Source organism: Daucus carota, chromosome 9 (genome assembly GCF_001625215.2).
Source record: "Daucus carota subsp. sativus chromosome 9, DH1 v3.0, whole genome shotgun sequence".
Lineage (NCBI taxonomy): Eukaryota > Viridiplantae > Streptophyta > Magnoliopsida > Apiales > Apiaceae > Daucus > Daucus carota.
The window spans coordinates 7,013,524-7,030,170 of NC_030389.2; the positions used below are offsets into that span (position 1 = coordinate 7,013,524).

The 16,647-nt window shown below is 40.0% G+C and overlaps 2 protein-coding genes across 2 annotated transcripts; both read right to left on the reverse strand.

Annotated features, from left to right (window-relative positions):
• Window positions 1-3,371: 3,371 nt before the first annotated feature.
• Window positions 3,372-8,495, reverse strand: LOC108201178 (uncharacterized). The gene has a single exon (XM_017369474.1). The coding sequence runs from the start codon at window positions 8,493-8,495 to the stop codon at window positions 3,372-3,374; it is 5,124 nt and encodes a 1,707-aa protein (XP_017224963.1).
• Window positions 8,496-13,530: 5,035 nt separating this feature from the next.
• Window positions 13,531-16,129, reverse strand: LOC108200544 (phosphoglycerate mutase-like protein AT74). The gene is made up of 2 exons (XM_017368738.2): window positions 15,621-16,129; window positions 13,531-14,078 (listed from the first exon to the last, which is right to left on the reverse strand). Exons 1-2 carry the CDS (start codon window positions 16,048-16,050, stop codon window positions 13,669-13,671), a joined length of 840 nt encoding a protein of 279 aa, XP_017224227.1. The 5' UTR covers window positions 16,051-16,129; the 3' UTR covers window positions 13,531-13,668.
• Window positions 16,130-16,647: the final 518 nt, after the last annotated feature.

A 16,647-nucleotide genomic window follows, 5' to 3' on the forward strand; every position in this document is an offset into this window, starting at 1 on the left:
TTACAATAACATGCTCTTCCTTAGATTACCACCCCCAAACTTAAAATTTTCAATGTCCCCATTGAAAGCGGTAAAAAGGCTAGAGCGAACACGTACCTAATCGGAGTCCTCCCCCTCCTCTGCCGGAGGTGAATCCGGTGGAGGATATTGCTTAGGTTTAAGAAATGGGGTATCCACTTTCTCAAACAACATCTCGCCACCACAAATAAAATCAAGAGCATCAAATATTGTCTTTGTCCTGTAGAAAGTCTCCAAACAAACGTTAGTAAACTTAATTGTCACTTCAAGAAGTAACCATTGATCGACATTTATACTTTCAGAGAACTTTTTGATAAAACAACGAAAAAATTCACATCCATTAAAGGACCGAACTCCTTCGACTTTCACACAAGGTGGAGGCTCGGGTGGTGGTTTTTCAGAACTCTTCACTTTCACAGGAGTCATAAGAACTTCTTGGCCTTTCATGTCACTGAATAAAGAGATGAAATTGCTATCCTCTTTTTCCAAGAGTTGAAGTGTAAGAGCCTTTTGGACTGGATAACCCACCAGATTTTGTGTAAGATCATCTTGGACAATCATCATGTCAGCTTTAAAACATGCACTCTCAAGTATAGGGGTAGAGGTTGGATTGAAAGCCAAATTTTCAATATCAGAACATGGAGCAACCTTGATTGAGCTAATCCCCTTTAGGAAATGTAATTCAAGCACACCTGGTGTAGGAGAAACTACGATCAACTCGATATTGCTTTTTTCACGCACCTCATCATCGCCCACACGGTCCATAACAACAACTTCATCGATTTTGCCGTCAGCGACACGATCTTCCTCTTTATTAATAGGCACATCATCATCCCAGGTCGAAAAACTATCACAATCTCCATCATTTGTAAGAATGGTAGCATTTATGTCATCTTCAACTTGGGTGGCTATAAGTGGAGAAGAATCGGGTTGTTCGACAGTAAAAGAACTAGCTAACCGCTCAAGTCGAGCCTCCATCATCAGTTGTGTAGCCTTGAGTTCCTTAAGCATCTTGTTTATGTTTACCAACATATCATATACCTCATTTGTTTGATCAGAAAGCACTTCTACAGTGGGTTGAGGAACCTGTAGATCTTGTACTTGAGGATATTGATACTGTTGAGATTGTGGTTGCTCATATTGAGGCTGATAATACTGTTGCTCAAACTGATCATATTGTTGCATTGGAGGTTCTTCATAACATTGTTGCTGAAATTTTTGTTCTTGAAATTGATGTTGACCATGATATGGGAAATCACCAAAATTGTTGTCCATGTAAGAGAAATCTGGTTGATCCATCCATTCTTGATCATAAGAATTAGAATACTGATTGTACTCATATCCTTCTTGATAATTATATCCATGTCCCGACTGAGTATTCTGAGAGTTGAAGTGGTTATAAGAGCATTCATAACTATAGTGACCCTGAACACCACAAACTTGACAGAAGCTGTATGTTGTAGGGGCAACTTGTGACATCTCATCGACACTCATCGGATACAAGGTCGGCTCTGTAGCTTTCGACGAATATGCCTCAACTATGGAAGATAGAAGTGCAAAGGTATCGACTTCTTCCATTGTAACCCTGTAACAGCACAAACACAGCCAAGAACGCAGTAAAAGCTACCTCACTTGGAACTGAAGTCCCAAGGAGGCAAAGGAAACATTATAAATAACTAAACAAAAACAATAGATACAACAACAACTAAGAAAAGTGAGAAAAGAATCCGAGTCAGTGTATTTTAATGCACACTGATGACAAGTACGTAAACTAATTAATTAACACCGAGTCCCCGGCAGCGGCGCCAAAAACTTGTTCGCAAAAATCTACACGCAAGCGCACGTGATCACAAGTAATATATTAAGTTCGATCCCACAGAGACTGGTGAATTAAGAATACGCACCTATGCAACAATGTATGATCAATTTTCACTGCCAAGACAATTAACAAGGATTGGTTTCTTTTATACTACTAAGTAAACTTACTAATCAAATTCAGAATAGGAAAACACATGGGACTCTAATTTCATTATCGAATTCATCTAGAATTGAAATTACTGATTAACATGCGACTTTTGATCCTAATCAGACAACACGAAAGTAATACATGCCAACTCTCGTTGCACACATATCATACCAATCAAAATCCACAATTAAGACAGAAATCTCATGGACACCAACAAAGCTCAGACCCTATATCTCTATAGCGGTAGTGTAAGCAGAGAGGTTTAATAACAAGTCGTCTATCGCGATTACACAGGGTGATAAAAATAGTTCAAGTCTACCACAAATTATGTTTCATTCACATAATCCTATGTTTACATGGCATAGTTCTAAATTCAATCATCCACTCTCGCTTCAGAAAGAATTAACAAACAACTTAGAAGTTAGCTACGCTCCTAAGAAGAATAAGCACGGCTCATGCAAAGAAATCAACGTACGTCACAAAATCGAGTAATTAATATTCGTTACTAGACTACATCGATAAATCCATTAGAATCCCATGAAGGCGGTTAGTTCATAATCGAACTAATCGACATCATGGGTTCTAGTGAAAACATGATAAATAAAAGACAAGAATTAAATGGAATAAGAATGCTTGATTTAATAATAAAGATCACACGTTACAGATTTGATGTTCACGATCTCGCTCGAAACTGTCACTTTCTCGCAAAGAACGATCCAATACAACTGATAATGATGCTTCGATTAAACTATGATTACGATATTGTTCTCTCCTAAAACTACTACTCTGAGGCTAGGGTTTTACACACGAGAAATAAAAATACATTGACCAAGTCAACCGGGCCTCGACCGCTGTGAAAATCCACTAAAAAAGCTGTAAAAATCGGCCCGGGGAGTTCTGCTGGGCGCGGCCGCGCTAACTTAGCGCAGGCGCGCTAGTTGGTGCAGTTAGTAGCGCGGGCGCGCTACCACTTAGCGCGGGCGCGCTAGTGTCTGCACTGGCAGCTCCATTTCTTCGTTTCTCGCTCGTCCTCGCGTGCATGTCCTTCCTCGCTTCTAGTACCACTTCCGTAGGTGATCACGGTTGCATTTAGCACATGCAACAAGCCCTTTAAACCCCTAGATAGCTCTAGTGGACGAGTGTGCTCTCGTGAGGGTTTGTAGAAGATATACCCACAAAATCCCAAGTCGTGATGAATCCACAATTCTCTATTCTTGCAAATAATGCACCAAAAACAACCTAAAATGATAGAAAATCACTTCATCACCTCAACTCGTGACCTGCACAGAAAAACAATAAAAACACATTAAAAGACACTAAACACTTAAGTACAACCACCCAATTTAAGTGGAAATGAAGGCCTATAAGTGTGTATAAATACCACTTATCAGTCTCCAGTTACCAGGCCGTATCTGGCTGTGGGCATCATCACTTCTGTCGGGAGTACCGCTTCTGTCCCGTAAACTAGACTGAAGGGTGTTTGTCCCGTTGATGTTTTAGGGGTTGTCCTGTCAGACCACAAGACCCAAGGTAATTCTTCAGCCCACCTCCCTTTGTAGCCAGACAATCTCCTTTTCAAGTTGTTCATGAGTATTTTGTTGCTGGATTCCGCCTGTCCATTTGCTTGTGGGTATCTGGGGGTGGACTTCACCAGGGTAATGTTGTATCTTTTGCAAAATGCTTCAGTCTTGTCACTTATGAATTGTGACCCATTGTCACAGATAATTTCGGATGGTATTCCAAATTTGCAGAGTATGTTCCTTTTGATGAATGATACCACCTCCTTCGATGTCACCTGTCGGAAGGCTTCCGCTTCAATCCATTTGGAGAAGTAGTCCGTCATGACTAGCATGTAAACCTTTTGTCCAGGGGCTGGGGGCATCTTCCCGACTATATCCATTCCCCATTTCATGAATGGCCACGAAGGCATTGTGGCGTGAAGCTCCTCTGAGGGTTGGTGGATGACGGGTGCATGTTTCTGGCAGGCATCGCACCTCCTTACGTAGTCTTCTGCATCCCTTTTGACTGTTGGCCAATAGTAGCCCATTCGCAGGACTTTCATGGATAGGCTTCTACCCGAAGTGTGATTGCCACATTCACCGTCATGGAGATCCCGTAGCACCATGTCAGTTTCCTGTTTGCGCAGACACCTTTGCAGGAGGCCTGTGATTGACTTCTTGAAAAGTACATCATCGACTAGTGTGAAGCGTGAAGCTTTCATTCGTAGGATACGAGCCTCATTAGTGTTTGCTGGCAGTGTGCCATGTTGGAGATAATTTTTGAAGGGTTGCATCCAGTTTTCCGTGACGTCATCTGTTTGCATATTGTCAACACATAAGGCAAGTTGTTCTTTCATTCTCAAGCTTGCAGGTTGCATAATATGTACAATAGGGATAGATGTTATACCCGTATTTTTGAGTACTGACCCCAGGCCTGCTAGGGCGTCGGCCTGTGTGTTGGACTCCCTCGGGACCTGTTGAATGTTAAAGGTGTCAAATGATAGTTGTAATTTCTTTATCATGTCAAGATATGTGAGCATTTTTGGGTCTTTTGCTTCATAAGACCCATTGATTTGATTGACAATTAATAATGAATCACAATATATGTCGATGTGTTTAACCTTCATGTCTTTGGCTGTGGTCAGGCCTACGATCAGTGCCTCGTATTCTGCTTCGTTGTTAGTGGCCTTGAATTCACAAGACACTGAGTACACGATCTTGTCCCCTTGTGGCGATTTCAGCACAAGTCCGAGTCCGGTGCCATTTGCATTTGAAGCTCCGTCAGTATAGAGAGTCCATGATCGTGCTTCCTGACATGTCGTCATCCGCTGTAACTCCTCCTCTGCTTGTGCCATCTGGTTTGGGCTGAAATCAGCCACAAAATCGGCTAAGGCTTGCGACTTGATTGCTGTTCTTGGCTCGTATACGATGTCATAGGTGCTAAGCTTGATAGCCCATTTTGCCATACGTCCTGTCAACTCCGGCTTGCTCAGGACCGTCCTTAAGGGGAAATTCGTCAAGACATGTATCTTGTGTGTTTCGAAGTAGTGCCTCAGTTTTGTGGACGTCATGGTGAGTGCAAGGACCAATTTCTCAAGTGGTGTGTATCTTGTTTCGGCTTCTATCAGACTCTTGCTGGTGTAATAGACCGGTGATTGTATGCCTTCGTGAAGTTTTACAAGTACACTGCTGACTGCATGGCTTGTAACGGACAGATATAAGTAGAGATCTTCGCCTGGTGTCGATTTTGCAAGTAGAGGTGGTGATGTCAGATATTGTTTCAGCTCTAAAAGGGCTTTTTCATGTTCATCAGTCCATGTGAAGCCTTTGTTTCTCCTTAGGACGTTGTAGAATGGACGGCACCGGTCGGAGGAGCGTGAAATAAATCTATTCAGGGCAGCAACTCTCCCTGTCAGTCTCTGTACCTCTCTGATGTTGGATGGACTTGTCAAGTCTTGTACTGCTTTGATCTGTTCCGGGCTTGCCTCTATCCCTCTCCTTGTCACCATGTGGCCCAAGAATTTTCCTGAAGACACGGCAAAATTGCACTTCTGTGGATTAAGTTTCATGTTGTACTGTCTCAGTATGTCAAACACTTCTTCGAGATGCTTGACGTGATCTTCCGCGTTAAGTGACTTGACCACCATGTCGTCAATGTAGACTTCCATTGTGTCTCCAATTTTCTCTTTGAACATCTTGTTGACGAGTCTTTGGAACGTTGCACTCGCATTCCTCAATCCAAAGGGCATTGCCAGATAACAATATATTCCTCTTTCAGTAACAAAAGCTGTTTTTTCAGCATCTGAGGGGTCCATTTGAATTTGGTTGAAACCACTGGAGGCGTCCAGGAAGGTCAGTAGTTCGTGTCCAGCCGTCGAGTCCACCATGGTGTCTATGTGTGGCAATGGGAACGGGTCTTTTGGGCATGCCTTGTTGAGGTCGGTATAGTCGACACATACTCGCCATTTTCCATTCTTTTTCTGCACTATCACCACGTTTGCGAGCCACTCCGGATAGTCTACTTCTCTTATCATTCCTGCTTTCAACAAGCGTGAGACTTCCTCGTTGATAATTTTATTTCTTTCAGCAGCGAATTTCCTCCTTCTTTGTTGGATCGGTTTATGGCTAGGGTCGACGTTCAGCTTATGCGTGATCACATCCGGACTGATTCCTGTGATGTCTTCATGTTCCCAGGCGAATGCGTCAAGTCGTGTTGTCAGGAAGTCCACTAGGTTTGCTTCTAGGCTGGGAGATAAGTCCTCCCCAATGAGTACTTTCTTGTCCCCTGTGTCGAGGGTGATTTCAGTCAGCTTCTCAGGTCCTGTTATGGTGGGAGCATGTTCCTGACTTGCCTGGAGTTCATGTTCTACTGTGGGCTTCATGCATGTCTTGTAACACTCCCTTGCTGTAGCCTGGTCCCCTTTGATTTGTTGAACTCCCCAAGGTGTGGGGAATTTGATGACTTGATGCACTGTTGATGGTACTGCTTGTAGCTCGTGAATCCATGGTCTTCCCATGATTATGTTATAGGTTGAATCGCAGTCAATTATGAGGAACTTGGTTAGGACGTTGACCCCTTGTGCATACGTGGGTAGTGTGATTTCGCCCATAGTCTTCTTTGTTTCTCCACTGAATCCCACCAATGTGGTGGAGCGTTTGATCATGTCACTTTCGGCTAGGCCCATCTCCTGTAATGTATGCTTCATCATGATGTTGGCGGCGCTACCATTGTCTACCATGATTCTCTTGATGAGACAGTTTCCTACGGGAAGTGATATTACCAGGCTGTCTTGTTGGGGTTCCTTGACATGTTCCTTGTCCCTTGCATCAAAGGTCAAGGTTGTCGTTTCGTCAAGATTCTCGCTCACTATTGCAACTTGTTTTTCGGCTCGTCGAGCCATTCGCTTGGCTTGGGAGTATGTTGAACCGCATACTTCTGATCCTCCTGCTATGAAGTTGATGACTTTCTGATAGGGAGGTGGTGGTGGTAGCTTTGGTGAGGTTTTATCCTTCCTGTCATGCGTGTTCCTCCCAGCCGGCATAAATTCTGTCAAGTAACCCTTTTTGGTGAGGTACTGGAGTTCCCGTCTCAGCGCTACACAATCTGATGCCTTGTGGCCGTAATCACCATGGAAATCGCACCAAAGCTTAGAGTCTGGATTTGCTTTTGGCTTGTTGCTCTTGACAGGCCACTTCACTACATCGCCCAGCTTCGTAAATTCCCGCATCATGGCAGATGGTGTGATTGTGAATCCGTAGCTGTCATATGTGGGTGGTAAATTGGGATCTTTCCTCCAGTCAGAGTACTCTTGTGTGGAATTGATTCGTGCGTCTTCCCTTGTATCTCTCACGTCTCTGCTGTAGGGCTTGTATTCTCTGGCTCGTGTGGTCAGAATTTTGCAGTTTGGGCGGTAATATTTGTCGTCACGTTCCCTCTTGTCTTCTTCCAGGCGTACCTGCGCCATTGCCTTTGCCTGGACGTCGTCTAGGGTTTTGCAAGGATATTTAGTAAGTTCGTCGTACAGTGGTGAGTCTCTCTCCAATCCCCTTCTAAATGCCTCTACTGCCGTCGGAGTGTCACAATTTGTGATTGTCACTTTTTCACGGTTGAACCTGGTCAAGTAATCCCTTAAGGGCTCCCTGAATCCTTGCACTATCTTGTACAAGTCGCTAGTTGTTTTCTCGAATACTCTGCTGCTAGCGAATTGTAGGTTAAAGGCGTCAACCAAGTCGGCGAAGGTTTCTATGCTGCCATTGGGAAGGCTCACGTACCACTGTAGTGCCGGTCCAGCCAACGTCGAGCCGAAGCCTTTACACATACAAGGTTCCCGTAGCTCCTTTGTGATGGGCACGGTGAACATCCTTTGTTTGTATTGCGCCACATGCTCCTGAGGATCAGTGGTTCCATCATAAGCCTTCATTGGTGGCACCGCGAAGCGTTTTGGTGTTTCCACCAGTGCAATGTTGTCACAAAAGGGGGAGTCCGCGTAGCTCATGGGTGCGGCCTTTTCCAAGGGCTTAGGCATTCCTGGAATTCGTTGCACCATTTCCTTTAGGGCTTGTAGTTCCTTTCGCATTGATTCACGGCTACGTGACTTTGTTGATTTGTGAGATCGTTTCTTTTTCGTGCCGTCCTTCTTACGCTCTTCGACACGTGGCCCTCCATTGTCAGGTCCTCCCGATGGAGTTTCAGTTTCAGTTCTGTCGTTTGCCTCTGGGTTCTCCTCATTTGGATTGGGTTCTGCTTCAATTTCCTCATCATACTCTTCCTCTTCCCCGTCATCCATATTCAGACGTCTTGAGACGTCTGCCAATGTCTCTCTTGCCGTCGGAGTAGATTTTGATCTCGCCGTTGTCAGCTCTCTCTGCAATGCCTCTCTCTCCGACCTCCATGTTTCTCTCTGTGCATCCATGTCAGCCTGTAGTTTCCTGATCGTCTCTGCCATTTGGCGTATGGTTGGGTTGTCGTCCTGGCTCGCGGAGTTACCCTGGTGTAGTTCATCTGTCGTCATGTTGCTTCTCGTCAAATTCTTGGCAAATTTCCCACAGACGGCGCCAAACTGTTTACGCTTATTTTTTGGGTTAAATGCCAAGAATATAAATAAAATAGAAAGTAAATAAAGATCGAGAATTGGTTACGCGGAAAACCCTTGAAGGGAAAAAACCGCGGGAGGGTTTGTAACCCTGCCAAAAAAGCGTGTTCACTATGACTGAATATGTTGAGTACAATGTTTAAGCTTTGAGCTCTCTGGATGTGTGTGTTTTCAATCTGCTATGCTAAGCTATTTATACTAGTGTTTTAGATACATTTACAATTCAAATTCAAGCCCGTTGGGCTGTTCCACTTTTCACTCCACGTTCCTACCCATCAATCCTTATCTGCCTAACCACTTCATGCCTATCCCGCATTCTTTGCTACAGTTGGTCACCTTCTGTCACATGCACTTCCCGTCAGGTTCGTCCTGTCACATCGTCATCTGCTCATGTCATGTCACAAAGTTGGTGTCGTAACACCTCACACCAGATTACTTTCTAGCAAATTAAAATGACTTATATATCATATCGGAGATGTCCAGCTCAAGAAACTTCTGAACATTTTTCAGTCAACATTACAGGAAAGCCGTCGGCGTGGTCCAATAAAAGTCAGATAGAAGACTCTAACACACAGATCCTATTAACATCAATCTTTTGTTTTACAAGTTTTAGAAAAATATTATATCAATTCTAATTAATATATCAAAATTGTGTTTGTCTATTTATAAGTTAATCCTTTTGGACTCTATTTTATTTTTTCTTTGATTATTCTTAATCGTAATTGTATAATTCCGTAAATTAAATATATGAACGAAAAAGATTTGCAGGGTACTAAAATTAATTTTGACACTATAATTTTTTTCGATTAGTTTCTTTATATATTCTCTCAAAACTTTTTGTTTGAATTATTCTTTTAGAAAATTGGAGGAATATGAACTAGTTTGGAATAAGTAGAGAATAATCTTGGGGTATTGGAAGTTTTGCCTGGGAAACTTGTATCTTTCTTATTTTAATTTTTTTAATTTAGAAAATCATCAAAAAATTAAAAACTGAAAAATCAGAAATTAATTAAATATTCAAAATTCAAAAAATTAGTTAGAATTACATATTTATTGCATCATGCATACCTCTAGCTAGGAGCACATTTATTTAGATTTTATTTTCTTGTATTTATCTTCCTCTATACTTATAAGTGTTGAGGATCGAAAACGCCTACAAATTTAGTTTAAACATTTATAATTATTTTTATCACTTTAAATAAATCATTTTTTGTTACAAACGTTTAAATAAAAGAAGGCCATACATGTGTTAATCTAAAATAAAACAAGTGATGGGTATCATATTTATTCTACTTCAATAGTTTACTCCAATATTCCTGCCATTGGCTACTGAAATATAAAAAATTCTGAGCTAATGTTTACTCGGAAAATAAATTGCTAAAGCCAGGAAGTTACTCTACTTATTATAATACAATAAAACAATATAATGAGCCAAAATAATCATGTAGTTATTATGAATTGAAAACGTACACATACTTTTTTTATTCATACCATAACTAGGACATTCATCTTCGACATTTTGTGGAATCTTGAAGATAATGGCATTGCAGTTTAATGTGCCCGACTTTATTACAACAATTTCATCAAGCACTATGTACCCTAGCCATATATTTGTGGATGCGTAATATGTGAACACACGTAAGGGCAATATCAGACACGATCCGAAATCCGACATGAACCCGACCCAATCTGAAACCCGATTTACTGAGACAAAAACTCGAAAGTCCCGAAAATCACTCGATTGACCCGAAATGGACTCGAAATGATCCGAAATTAGAATTTCATTTCTAATAACTTCAATTTTCAGTTTTATTCAATTTTAAGTGATTTTAGCTTAACCCGAAATTGACCCGATTGCTGATACGAACACGATCCGTTACCCGAAATTGCCGCTAGTTATGCAATCTATATATGGAGGGGTCACTAAGCGATGAACTAGTGATCAGGTCTACAGTTTCCAGTCTCTTTTTCACATCATTATAGTAAAATCATGTTAAAATTTAGGTGTGCCCACTGTTTACTCCATTCAAAGGTCATGGAACAATCTAAAAGTAAATGATGGTGTCTCAGAAATGGCTGTTATAACTAACAGTAACCAGTTATGAGCTTGGTAGGTGAGTTCGGCTGCCTGGACTTGTTTGCAGGCTTATTAGATCTTTATATGGTCCTAGACAAGCTTCCAGAGAATGGAATAAGGAGTTATCAAAGTTTCTCATCAGTCAGAACTATGTTCAATCCACTCAAGATTATTCACTATTTGTTAAACACAGAGAAAATTCTTTTACTGCAGTTCTGGTATATGTGGATGATTTACTTGTCACTGGCAATGATCTACCTGAGATTGAAAGTATCAAATCTTTGCTGCATCAGAATTTCATCATTAAAGATTTGGGGGATTTGAAGTATTTTCTTGGGATTGAGGTTTTCAGAACTGATGAAAGCATTCAGTTAAATCAAAAAAAATATAAACTGGATTTATTAGCTGATGCTCATTTGACTGATTGCACACCTGCTGCTTTCCCATTATCGAAAGGTTTGCATTTGAGTACAAAGGATGTTCCAAAGTTGCCAGATCCATAGGTGTACAGAAGGATCATTGGAAAATTGCTTTATCTCAATTTGACCAGACCTGATATTTCATATGTTGTTTAACAGCTTTCCCAGTTCCTTCAAGCACCAGCTCAACCACATTATGATGCAACTCTTCATGTATTGAAATACTTGAAAGGCACACTTAATGTAGGCTTATTTTACAAAGCTAACACACCACTACACTTAACTGCATATTCAGATGCAGATTTGGGTACTTGTTCTTTCTCTGCAAAATCATTATCCGGCTATGCTATCTTCTTAGGTTCTTCTTTGATATCTTGGAAAACTAAGAAGCAGAAAACAGTGTCTAAAAGCAGTGCAGAAGCTGAGTACAGAAGTATGAGTTATACAACTTCTGAATTGATTTGGCTTGAAGGCTTATTCAGAGATCTTTATGTTCAGATTCCTTTGCCTATTAAACTTTATTGTGATAATACTTCAACTTGGCATATTGCAGAGAACAAGATATTCCAAGAGAGAACTAAACACTTGAAGATTGATTGCCATTTCATTAGAGAATATGTGGATTCCGATTTCATTAGAATTTCTCATATTAGTACTTTCATTCAGCTAGCTAATATACTAACTAAACCATTAGATGCAGCACAACACAAGTTTCCTAGTGTCAAGCTTGGTCTTCAATTTGATCCACCTTGATGCCGAGCTTGAAGAGGGTATTGAGTTATATGAAATGTAAATAGATTGTAAAGTCTTTTAGATGCATAGTTAGTTAGAGTTAGTTACAAATTCTGTTAGAAGGAATGTCTATATAAACATTTAAATGCAGCTCAAAGAGCTAACTAGCTTGAATATACATTTTTCATTGCTTATTTCTCTTCTCTGCGCACTGCAATGGTGATCAAATAGGCTACATCTTATCAACTAGAAACATACAGAAGAATATTGATGGATCTTAGACTTAACGTAAAATATTGTCATCATTCCACACCTGTGGAGCAAACAGTGAAGCCAGACTTGCTATTGCATGAAATGTGTAGAGTTTCTCGTATCCCACACTTCTTATTAGTCTCTGGCAAATCAGAAATAACTAAATAGTTAGTTTATCTAATTTGATTAAGTTAGTTTATAGGTTAGTTTATCTAATTTGAACATGTTTAATATCTAAACTATAACAGCATGTTGTGACTGTTATCATTTTTATTTTGGTTATATAGTTTACTCCAATATTTCTGGCATAGACTAATAAAATATAAAAGGTTCTTATTAGTTATTAATGTTTATTCGGAGAATAAAATGCATATATGACTAGTGAGTATATAGTAAAAACCAGGGAGTTACCATTGTTATTATAATAGAATAAAACAATTATACTAAGCCAAAATAATCATGTAGTTATTATGAATTGAAAAATCATACTTTCTTCCGTTCATACCATTACTAGGACATTCATCTTCGACATTTCATGGAAGCTTGAAGATAATGGGGTTGGAGTTTAATGTCCCGACTTTATTACAACAATTTCATCAAGCACCTCTAGCCTAATGTTTTAAGAAACCCTAAAGTCTCTATAAGCATATATTTGTGAATGTGTAATATGTGAAAACCTAAAGTTTCTGGTCTCTTTTTCAAATTATTATAGTAATATCATGTTAAAATTTAGGTGTGCCCTTGATTCTGTTTACTCCATTCAAAGGTCAAGGAACAATCTAAAAGAAAGTGATGCTGTCTCAGAAATTACTGTATTAACTCACAGTAACCAGTTATGAGCTTGGTAAGTGAGTTCCGGTTTTCTGCACGAAGGAAGGAAACCTGGGAGCTCCGAGTTACTTTGCCCAATTTAAATACAGTAACATATAACTAAACCATGAAACTCAGGCAACTTTCGGGGAAGTATGGGTTAATCAGAGGTTGAGCATACTAACGGAGCTCCGGGTGGACAACCACGTCTTTGTTTTTCTGATAAATCCCCGCCACAGGACTTGTCAGTGATTTCGCTTTTTATATGTATTCTACCAATTTCAGTCTAACTAAAGAAAGGGCTTATTGACAGATTAAGAGATCATCAAACAGGTCTAACTTCTAAGTAATTTGGCATTGTTTTGCAATACATATAATTAGCAAATGGGCAGACATTGAACAATGGAAGGGAACCCATGTACATGATGTATCCTAAGAAACACTTCAGCAGATTGAGAGGGCTATGACGCATCTTTTGTGAAGATCAGTATACAGGCTTACGACAATAATTTAAAATGATCTATTTTGTTTAGCCAAACTTTATATATGAAGTTACAAATATACAAATCAAACAGATACATATCCCCACAGAACATGGATCTTCGAACAGGGTACCTTAAAAATAAATCTGAATCTTCAATTTAGCTACAAATGTACTTATGAATGAAGGCAAATGTAAAATTTTCATGTTATAATACACAGAAAATAATGAATTGTTCAAATTGCAAAGTTGAACCAATCCTCACCAGACAAAACTGATTTCTAAAGTCCTAAATGTTATGCAATCATATCACTCAGCAAGCTAAACTTTTTCTGCATTGTCATCTGAATCTTCTGCAGTGTCATCAGATAAATGGTCAAAGAAAGAATCAAGATACCAGGGACAGTTCTCATTCCACTCACCCCTATGGGCTTGAGCTCGCCATTTTTGATCAGAAATCATGTCTGGAGATAGTCCCCATTCAAGCATCTCTTCTTCAGTGTGATGAATTGCTAGGCTGTATTCTCCGCCAGGTCCTAACTGCATAACTCGAACCTCAGCATTCTCTGGATTATTTAGGTACTCAAATTGTTCAACTGTCCACTTAAACCACTTCATTAGGAAGACACGCGAAGCTAGTCCATGAGATACAATTACAAAGTTTAGGTCATCAGCAGGGTCATTGTGGAGCCTATGCATGTCTATATCCCTCCAAAGCGATTCAAGAAAACCTGCACAAGCATTTCATATATATGAAACCAGTGTATAAATGTGAATTATACTTTATTCTCCGGTCATGTTTAGGGACTCAATTTTATCTTAATCAAGCGACAGATGTGATAACTGTATGCAGAGATCTATATAGAATAGCAAGCAAAGCAAGTGGCCCAAGGATATTGTCCTAATGATTAACACCCACCACTTGCGTACTGAAAGGGTGGGGGACGGGGGTGGTTGTTTAATCTGGCAATAGGCTATGTGGGGTGCATGTTAACTTAAACTTTGCAAAGCTTCTAGACAAACTAACATAATAATCATGTAAATGATATTATAATAATCAATATTATATCTGGGCACATGCTTTGCTCCAAAAGTAAAACTTACATAATAGATGTCTCTATTACCTTAGTTGTATTCTACTACATATACTTAACGGGAAGTTGGTTGAATGCAGCCTACCTAACTGAACAGCTAGAAGTCACAATTAGCCTAATCTTGGGTGCACAAATTAGCCTAATCTTGGGTGCACAATTTATCAACACAATTCAGATTGTTTAAACCTCAAGGCTTTCCAAACCAATGAAATTCTATATCCTGTAGAACACTAGAAATCAGAGCTAATGGAGCTGACTGAGGAATTAGAGTCCCTTGGAGGAATTAGAGGCACTAGTGCAAAGTTAGAAACCTGCCTCCTCTCTCTCTGTTTTTTTAATTGATTAATTTTTTATTACCTAATTCACTTGACCTAAAGTGCTTATTTACCGATTGAGAGAGCATCACAAATGCATCAATTCGGAACAGTTAACATTGTTTAGCAATACTGTGGTGGGGGTTGGGGGGGGGGGGGGGGGGGGGGGGGGGGGCACCAGCAAACAGGCACACACTGGATTTTGAGGGGAACATATGTACAGGGGAGATTTCCTAATGGCAATGTTATTTTCACAGCAAATTCGCCTATGCTTTCTCACATTTATAGACATGACACCTAAGTACAAATCAAAATTTGTTTGTCCGGAGTGCCTAAGGCAACATTCAATGCCATTTGTTTAAACAACTTCCCTGCAAATGAAAATTCCGTTTCCTAAAGAAATTGGTCACCAAGCCCCCTTGACTTCTATATATAGATGTCTCAGAAATCTGTCTCTAACAACAAGAAAAATCTTAGTTTTATTTTCGAAGTGAAGTATAATTTGCTGTCATTAGTGTCAAATCTACTTTCGTAATCTTTACATTGTTTTTACTTATACTATGTTTAAGCAAAGTGAGTACATAATTGAATGTGCAAATTACCTTCATAAAAAATATTTTATCAGTTCACCGATTACACTCCAATTTAACTTAAAATTCCCGATTTATTATAAAATTCTCCTATAAATCCTAAATCGGCAGGTCTGCCGATTAATTCAGATTCCCAATTTTACGATCATACTTATCACTAATATAACAAAGTAGGTCAAGCATTCAAGTCGTCTCACATATGCATGAGTATTTAAATTTCCGTAACCGACCCCGAGATAAATAAAAAAAGAAACGTTTAAAGAGAGGAGACTTACTCGAAACTCTATCAAACACATCCGCCGCCGATTCCCCCTCCGGAAACCGATAAAAGAACCTCCCAAACCTCTCCCTCGTCTCCTTGATCACCTTCATCCTATCCGCCACCTGAAAATTCCCAAAATCCTGTTCTCTGATCCTCACCTCCTCTCTCACTCCGATCATCTCCCTCCTCTTGAACGCCCTCCCAATCTCCCTCAACGTCGACCTCGTCCTATCATACGGCGACACGTAGAAGAACACCTTCCAGTTCTTCTTCTTCCCGTTCTCCGACAACATGTTGTGAATGTTATGACCCGCGAGCCTGCATTGCTCGATACCGTGTTGTGTTAGTTTGATCTTGTAGTCGGGAGTTGTCGAGTAGGCTGCGCCGTCGAGATTGCCTTGGCTTTCGCCGTGGCGGATGAGGATTATTCTTTTGGGTAACATTCTGATTGCTCTGTGTGCTCGTGGGTTTAGTTTTCGTGTTTTTGCGTGTATTTATAGTATGAAATGGGGAAGACGCGTGTGTATAAATGTGTGAAACGGGGAAGGCGAGATGAGTTGCTTTCTTAAGGCAAAAAAGAGTTTCAGTTTTGTACTGCTACTAAAATTGGCGGTACTGTTTGGGGTTGCTGTTGCAGACAGCAACAGCAGCTTTTTACTGAAAAGAAGGTTAAAAACTGTTTGGTAAATCGAAAAGCAGCTTTTCCGAACAGCAGCTTTTAGCTGAAAAGCTGCTGTTAGAAAAAGCAGGTCCTCCCATGTTTTTGGAAAAAGCTGCTTTTCAGCTTTTGCAGAATGCTGTTATAAATTTCATTATAAAACCTCACCAAAAACATTATTTTTTTTATATTATAACTCAAAATAAGTAAATATCAAAAAAAAATACCAAACAGTTATCTGATTTCGACAACATCACTTATTTTACCAGCACTTTTTCTAATAGCACAGCAATTTTTAACAGCACTCCCAAACAGACCCTAAGTTTCTCATTAATATCATTTATTATCGATTAACTGTTATTTTGTAATTAAAGGTCCGTTT

Bases quoted from the DNA above. Each gene is read 5' to 3' on its own strand.
- LOC108201178 (XM_017369474.1), bottom strand. From the start codon at position 8,495: ATGACGACAGATGAACTACACCAGGGTAACTCCGCGAGCCAGGACGAC.
- LOC108200544 (XM_017368738.2), bottom strand. From the start codon at position 16,050: ATGTTACCCAAAAGAATAATCCTCATCCGCCACGGCGAAAGCCAAGGC. The intron at 14,079-15,620 runs GTAAGTCTCCTC...ATGCTTGTGCAG, and splicing joins TGTGTTTGATAGAGTTTCGA to GTTTTCTTGAATCGCTTTGG.